This window comes from Hipposideros armiger, unplaced genomic scaffold, assembly GCF_001890085.2.
Source record: "Hipposideros armiger isolate ML-2016 unplaced genomic scaffold, ASM189008v1 scaffold_1637, whole genome shotgun sequence".
Classification (NCBI taxonomy): domain Eukaryota; kingdom Metazoa; phylum Chordata; class Mammalia; order Chiroptera; family Hipposideridae; genus Hipposideros; species Hipposideros armiger.
The window spans coordinates 93,325-101,638 of NW_017732987.1; the positions used below are offsets into that span (position 1 = coordinate 93,325).

At 42.2% G+C, this 8,314-nt stretch overlaps 1 protein-coding gene across 7 annotated transcripts in view; it reads left to right on the forward strand.

The window, feature by feature from the left end:
* The window catches only part of ZMAT1 (zinc finger matrin-type 1), a 58,217-nt gene that overhangs the window by 38,424 nt on the left and 11,479 nt on the right, over positions 1-8,314 (forward strand). Inside the window, exons 3-5 of one of the 7 annotated variants that reach the window (XM_019634402.1) lie at positions 4,896-4,997; positions 5,075-5,249; positions 7,510-7,794. In XM_019634402.1, the coding sequence (XP_019489947.1) occupies positions 4,896-4,997; positions 5,075-5,249; positions 7,510-7,794 (562 nt within the window). Of the gene's footprint in view, positions 1-4,895; positions 4,998-5,074; positions 5,250-7,509; positions 7,795-8,314 lie in introns of those variants that run through there. The other 6 variants (XM_019634404.1, XM_019634403.1, XM_019634405.1 and 3 more) reach the window with 6 other exon arrangements.

Genomic DNA, 8,314 nt, shown 5'->3' on the forward strand with positions numbered 1-8,314 from the left:
CCTAAGAAATACTTACAACATTATAGATTATATTCCTTGGACTGTCTTTTTCTATCCCTGAGGCCATATTACAATTACTAATTTGTATTGTCTCATCCCTTCCCCTTCTCCTTCATCCCCACCCCCTCCCAACTAACAACCCTCGGTTCTTCCTCTGTGTCTCTGAGACTATCAATTTTAAATGATAGCCTTGCTGGGTAGAGCTTTCTTGGTTGTAGGCCATTGTTTTGCATCACTTTGAGTATTTCCTGCACTCCCTTCTGGCCTACAAAGTTTCTGTAGACAAAAATCAGCTGATAGTTTTATGGGAGCTCCCTTGTGATGAACTAGTTATCTTTTTCTTCCTGCTTTTAGGATTCTCTCTTTGTCTTTAACATTTGCTATTTTAACTATGATGTGTCTCAGTGTGGGCCTGTTTGGGTTCATCTTGTTTGGGACCCTCTGCGCTTCCTAGGCTTGTGTGTTTCCTTCACCAGGTTAGGGAAGTTTTCAGTCATTTTTTCTTCAGATATGTTCTCGATCCCTTGCTCCCTCTCTTCGCATTCCTGTACTTTGTGATATGAATGTTCTTGCTCTTGATGTTGTCCCACAGGTCCCTTAAACTATCTTCATTGTTTTTTATTCTTTTTTCTTTTTGTTTTTTTCTGATTGGGTGTATTCTGCTACCTTGTCTTCTAAACTGCTGATTTGATCCTCTGCTTCATCTAGTCTGTTGTTGATTCCTTCTAGTGTATACTTCATTTCAGTTATTATATACTTTATTTCTGACTTGTACTTTTTTATGGTTTCTATGTACTTTTTTATGTTTGCTATGTCTTTGTGAAATTATCACTAAGTTCCTTAAGTATTCTTATAATAACTATTTTAAACTCTGTCTCTGATAGGTTGGTCACCTCCATTTCATTTAGTTCCATTTTTGGAAGTTTCTCCTTTTCTTTTATTTGGGATTCTTTTCCCCCTCATTCTGGCTGCCTCTCTGTGTTTGCTTCTATGTTTAGGTAGTTCTCCTGTGTCTCTCAGTCTTTGCTGGGTTGTTTTATATAGTATGTGTCCTGTGTGATCCAGTGACACAGTCTTCCTAATCTCCTGTATGTGAGTTTCTGGAGTGTCCCTTGTGTTGTGTGTGTTCTCTTGTTGTAATTAAACCTTGATTGCTTTCAGCATGTCAGTGGGTGGGATGACTCCCAGGCTAACTAACTGTGAGGACTGGCTGTGCCCACAGTGTATGTATGAGCTGCTGTGTGTGGGCTGACCCCTCAGAGGAGGCTTCACCTCTGGGCTCTTGTGCCTGTTGAGAACCCCCTTTTGGTGTGCCGTTTGTCAGGCTAACCAGGTAGTGCTCTGGTGTGATCTGAGGCTGGCCTGTGGTGTTCTCTTGGGCAGGGCTCCCGTGTAGGGCATTTTCAGCCTTGCATGTTACTGGCCTGTGGCTACCTATTAGGAAGCTCAAAACTATATGTGGTTGGCTGCTGCCTGTGCTAGACCTGGAGGCATTTCGGGGTGGCCTTGCTGTGAATTGAGGCTGGCTGCCACCAAAAGTGGACCTGAGGCAACTTAGCATAAGTTCCAGAGTCCCTAGGCCTATTGCCACCTGCCAGCTGCCCGTAAGGCTCAGCCATTGGAACAGGCTCCTTAGGTGTGGATCCCAGGCTGGTTCACCTGGTGTTGAGAGTGCCCTAAGCGATGCAGTACTAGCTGGACAGGGTGGAGTTCAAAGAGAGTCATGGGACGTGACTGGTGGTTTTTACAAAGTTAATGCAGATTCAGTTCTTATGCCAGTGCCCAGCCTGTGGACACCTTGTACAGTGCCCTGACACAACTGCAGCCCGTGACAACCTCAGGGTCACATTCCTGAGAGCTTGCCCTGAGTGGCTGCGGTGCAGTTTTTGTCTCACTATCCACCACCAAAACCTCCCCCCGGTTGTTGCGGATTGTCTAATTGTCCGCTGCTGTAAAACCCTTTTCTACCGCTTGTGGGGGTGGGGCCTGTGACCCAGGTTCCTAGAGTGCCCCTGGCAATGCAGCTGTAGGTGGGCAGGGTGGGGTTCCAGGGAGCTAAGGTGTGTGGCCGGTGGTTTCTACAAATTCAGTAATGTCTCGGCTTCTGCACCAGTGCTGGACCCAGGACCACCCCACAAAAATGACCTGAGAACACTACAGTCAGACACTGACCATCTCAGGCCACCCAAGCCACCGCCCGTCTATGCTGTAGTGCAGGTCTTGGCTTAATGCCCTCCAGCAAACGTTTCCGGGCGCCACAGGCCCTCTGCCTGTGGGGCAGGGCCAGCAGCCACACAGTCACGAGTTTCCTGGGCAATGTATTACCGGCTGTGTGGAGGGTGGGGACCCAGGGTGTTACCAAGGCAGTTTGCACATGCAGATTGCAGCAGACCAATGTGGCCCCAGGCTTGGCCCTTTGGGGGTGAGCTTAACCCTGAAAAGATGGTGCCCCCCTGTAAGCCACACATGTGCAGGCTCTACACAGGGCCAACATTTGATCCTGTCCCTCCAGTTCCCGTGCCAAAGGCACTCAGTTCAGTCTTCTTCCCCACACATTCCTGGGCCTCCCAGTCTGCCACCCCTTGTGCCAGAGACCAGGTGAGTGGCCATCAGCGAGCGAGTCTGTGTGCTGGCTCTACAAGTGGGTGTCTGGGTTTCCAGCCACCTTCTGACCCACTGGGAAGGGCAGACAGAGTCCTTGCTGATTTTCACTGCCAGATGCCATGGGAACTCCTCTTCCCAGCACAGAATCCCTGGCTGGGGAGCCTGATATCGGGGTGGAGGGCCCCTCCCTCTTCAGGGGGGACCTCTGCCACTGACATGACCCTCCTAGAATTCAACCTCTCTCTATGGGTTTGGGGTCAGCCCATTTTGCATCTCTGCCCCTCCTACTAGGCTTGATGTGGCCTCTTCTTTATATTCTTAGTTCTGTTTAGCTAGTGTTCAGATGATTCTTGAGCTTGATGGCTCTGTAATTTATTTGTAATTTTGGTGTGATCCTGGGATGCAGCAGGCATAGCATTTACCTAATCCGCCATCTTGAATCTCTGGAGAGAAATTTCTTTTTTTTAAAAGATTTTTATTGGGGAATTGGTGAATGGGAACAGAGCTGGGGAATTGGGGAAAGGGGACCAGACAAGTTGCTGTTTTTTGGGGTTTTTTTGTTCTTCAGTCTAGTTGTGGAGGACATTGCTTCACTGGCCCAAGTTGGCACCATCATTGCGCTCTTCCCGGGCGAGGCAGATCAGTCGCTGGCTCTGGATGGCTGCTCATGGCGGCTGCTGGCTGCTCCCACTGGCTGCTGGCCACACATGGTAGCCCATGGCAACCCACTGCAGCAGTGGCTGCAGCCTACACTGTCACCAGCGACTCATGGCAGCCCAACTCCAGGTCGAGCTGTTGTTCAGCATCTTAGCTACAGAGGGCAGTGTCACTGGCCCTCATATGTGAGATCTGAACCGGGGCCCTCTGGTGTCCCAAGCCAGCTCTTAACCATCGCGCCACTCGGCCGGCCCCTGGAGAGAAATTTTATAATACATGTTTATAGTTGAAAATCCTCATACCATTTAAGCCAAAAATACCACTTCTAGGTATTTACTTTAAATAACTGCTTGGACATGTATATTAGGAGATATCAGTACAGAAATGCTTGTAATAGCAGAATAAACAGAACCATCACTCTTTCAATAGCATATGGAGTGGAATATTATGCAGCATGTAACATGAATGAACTAGAGCTACATGGATCAATATTGGCAAGTTTTAAAAATATAATATTGAGTTATAAAAAGCAAGTTGAAAAGGACATGAACAGAATGATACCATATTCATAAAAAAATTAAATGACAGTATATAATACTGTTCATGGGTACATGCATATGTAGTAAAAGAATAAAAGCATAAAGGAAATGATACAGACCAAATTTAAGATAGTGGTTACCTGTAGTGAGAGAGTGAGGACAAAGGATTACCGGCATGAGGAGATAGGACTCTATATGTAAAATGTTACCTCTTTTAAAAATGAGATCTGAAAGAAATATAGCAAAATGTTAACATTTGTTAAAACTAGACAGTGGTTATGGGCTTAGGCTATATTATTTCCTGTGCTTTTCTATATGATAGATATATTTTACAATTTAAAATTCTGGATAGAGAGTGATTGCCTCACAATATATGGTCAGGAATGTTCATTTCCCTTCTATCTACACCAACATTTTGGTTGTTTTTGTGTATTTTATTATACATTTGTTCAGAGAGGTTTCAATGTGCTTAACCTAGAAGGGTTAATTTCCTTACCTAAAAGAATTTGAGAGCTAAGCAGTGCAGGGCTGATATGACAGCTCCATGACATCATCAGGGACCTAGCCATTTTCTGTCTTTCTGCTCTAATGAACTAGCATCTGTTCTCAAGATACTCCATAGTCTGACCTTTACATGTTCATTCCAGAAACAGGAGGGAAGAAAGTCAGAAGAAGGGCTCATCCTCCAACCTATAAAGGAGGCTTCCCAGAAGTTCCACCCAACACTTCAGGTTACAACTTATTGGCCAGAATCTAGTCACATGGTTACACTTGCTGAAAGGGAGGCTGGAACATAGTTTTTCAGATGGTTATACTACCCAAGATATATAACTAAAGAAGAAATAGAAATTTGATATCAGGCAGCAACTGGGAGTGTCTGTCAAAAACAAGAGCCTAAATGTTATTGGCCTCTAAGTTATAGCATTGTTTTAATTTTTGACTGAAATTTAGAGATCTGAATGCATGTGAATCTCTTTCATAAACTCGATACACACCAAATATATTGCAACTCATAAGTGCTGTCCTCAAATTCAAAGAGGTGTAAATTTTGGATGCCTCTGTTATTGAATAAACAAAGTCATATTTTTTTTTCAGAGTGAAAAACATGCTCAAAACATTAGGTTTTATTTTCAAATGCATGGAGAACAAAATGAAGTGCCTAGTATGAAAATGAAGATGGATGGTAGAAATTTTCAGGTGAGTGGCCTATGTTGATGTCGTAATTCTAAACTTTGACTTATTGAATCTCTCTAACAAGATTGTGCTTATTTCAGGTGCATAAGAGTGAAATAGTTGACAGAAACAAATTTTGTGGTCTCTGCAACATGAGTTTTAGCTCTCCAGTTGTTGCTCAGTCTCACTATGTGGGGAAAGTTCATGCTAAAAAATCGAAGCAATTAATGGAGGTGCATGATCAGGTATCTCCATCAGGATTTCAGTCAGATATGGGTAAGATTACATTTACCTCTTTTGCTTCAATACAGGGTCTCCCTGTCATTTTTCCCCCAATCTTGCCATCCATTTTTTATTGGGGAGAATTTCACTCCGGGGCGATAAACTGATTCTTCATCTTCTTCCCAGTTAATGTCTTTCTGTTTCTTTGTCATTTAATATGGAGATTATAGTTGCTAACTGAATTTTAAGAAATGTTATGACCTCTCCTTTTCATTTTATTAAATCCAAATAAAAGCAAGTGATTTGCTATGTGGCTACAAAGAAACAACAATAAGCAGTCTGAGCTCTCCAGATTCTAATCAAATCATAAAATCTTAGCTCCTTCTTACTTCTTCCCCTTAGCATGTTTCTCATTCCTTTATTGCTTTAGTACTTTCTAAAATATTGTTTCATCTGTGTGTTCAGACCAGCGTATTCACCATAATATAGTTGTGATACAACATTTCCTGGCTGGAACTGGAGGCAAAAAAATAAATAAGTTATGGCGGCATCTACTTCTACCCTGATAGCTCATTCCTTTCTTCCTATGAATATAAAGAAAAAGTATCAACAGTATTGTCAATCAGTAGTTATTGAGTACTTATTTTATGCTAGATCATAATGATAAAGAGAACTATAAAATGTTTTCTCTTCCCTCCTTCCACTGATATTGGACCATGAGCGCATAAGAGATCTGACCCAAAGATCTCACTTCTGGCCTGAGGTGGCAGAGTACACCCTAGAAAACCCAACTTGTACTGGGAAAAACTTGTGTACTAGAACAAAAAATAAGTTTCTTAGTCTTCTGAATAAATAATTTACCACATTTTCAGTAGCTTCAACATTTTAGGAATAAGGCATGCCTGGCATGGAAAATTTGCCAACATTAACTTCCAACTAATAGTGTAGGCGTCATCCAGCATTAAAACATATTGTCTTGGACCAGACAAAGGGCTCAGTTGGTTAAGAGTTAGCTTAAGAGCGCGAGCTCTGAGCAACAGAGCTGCCAGTTCGATTCCCACATGGGCCAGTGATGCTGCACCCAAGCTGAGCTGCCGCTGAGCTGCCAACAGGTGGCAGGATGGCTCACCTGGTGAAAGCATGTGCTCCTAACAACAAGACTGCCTGCTAGATGGTGGGCTATGCCCACCCGCAACTAAGACTGAACTCGGCACCTTGAGCTGAGCTGCCACCTGGATGGCTCAGTGGATAAAGCATGTGCTCTTAACAACAAGGCTGCCGGGCTGTACTCTTGCATGGGATGGTGGCTACGCCCACCCGCAATTTAGATTGTAACACAGTACCTTGAGCTTAGAGGCCACGAGCTGCCGACGGGCAACCAGATGGCGACTGGTGCCCTCCACAGCTAAGATTGAAGAACAAAAACTTGGCTGCTCCCCCTCCCCAATTCCCCAACACTGTTCACTCCCCAATTCCCCAATTAAAAAAACCCCAACATATTGTCTTAATAAATGAAGCCACAATTATTTTTAAATTTATTCTAGTCTCTCTAATTTTTGTGTATTTGTTTTTGCCTGTCAGTCTAAAGAGGGACAGAATCAATGTACCCTACAAAAGAAAGCATCTTGTAAAACCTTCTGTTCATCCCCCCAAATTCATCAATTTGGGCTCAGAGAGGAGACTAAATGAACGAACTCTGAAGAAACTGTAATTGTGAAACCATATAATTTATAGCCTTAAACAACTGCATAAGTTTTAATTTGATGCAGACACCACAGATATGGACTCTGTATAGATGACTTATTGCTAATGAAGAGAAACACCAACTTAGAAGTTGGTACCACCTGTTTTACCCTCACTAGTTTCAAGAACCAACCTAAGACAGCTCTCATACTTTATTGATTTTTTGAAAGTAATGTCAATGACTGTTGCTTCTATATCTTTGTTGGAGAAACTTGGTGGCAGATTTGTATTCAAATTTCCTTTCTTACAGAAGGAAATTACAATGAAACCTTGGATTGCGAGTAACTTGGTTTGCGAGTGTTCCACAAGATAAGCAAACATTTCTAATACACTTTAATGTGGTAAATGAGCGATGTCTTGCAATACAAGTAGTTTGTTTCTGGAGCAAATTATGCTTGCAAACCAAGGTATTACTGTATTTTTAACATCAGTACCTTTATCCAACAGCCACATGGAAAAAGTACAAAGATAGTGGGTTTTAAAAGAATTCTAAATTTCCCTAATACTTTATAATCAGTGCAGCTCTAATAGCTGAACACATGTTGATCACTTCTCATTATGACTGTTTCAGCAGGTGTGCCTATTACTACTTCTGCAGAGTCAACTTTTCTGAAGCCTCTTGCTGTCAAGCCTCCTCCAGGTGGGATTACAGACAAGACAATGCCTTCCTCTTCCAGCACAGCTTTGGGTTTGAATAATCCAAACAAGTATTGCAAGCTCTGTCCTGCTTCCTTTAATAGTCCATTAATGGCCCAACAACATTATGTTGGGAAAAAACACAAAAGAAATGAAGCTAGGAAGAAGTTTGTAAAGAAGATAAGAGAGGAACCTCTTCCAGCAAAATCAGATGCAAATGGTAAACAGTAAAAATATCACAAAACTCTTTCATAAGAAGTTTAGATTTTATAACACATACTGGCTTATTTATATGCACATTTATTCTTGTTGAGTAGGAGGTTGATAGTACTCAAGGGATCATAGAATTTTAGATAAGTAAGGACTTAGAGTCTATCTAGTTCTATCTGTTGGTTTTCTAGAAAATGAGACCCAGAAATTTTAGATGACCCTTTTTAATTACAGAATCGATTATGGGTACTTCCATGATTCCTTGTTATAGTACAGGTATATAAGGAAGTATTATAAAATAGTATTATGTGGTTATATCATTTAGTCACTAAGTGTGGTTTAAGTGTCTCTTGGGTGCTAGGCTAGTTATTCTTGGGAATACAAGTGAGGATACATATACTATTTTTCCTGAAAGAGTAAGTGTATAAACTAGTTGGGTTAATAACACTTCATTGCAAAAGTCTACAAACATAGTGTTTTGTGTATGTATTTATGGTAACCAGAGGAGTGAAACATCATGGTTCAAAAAA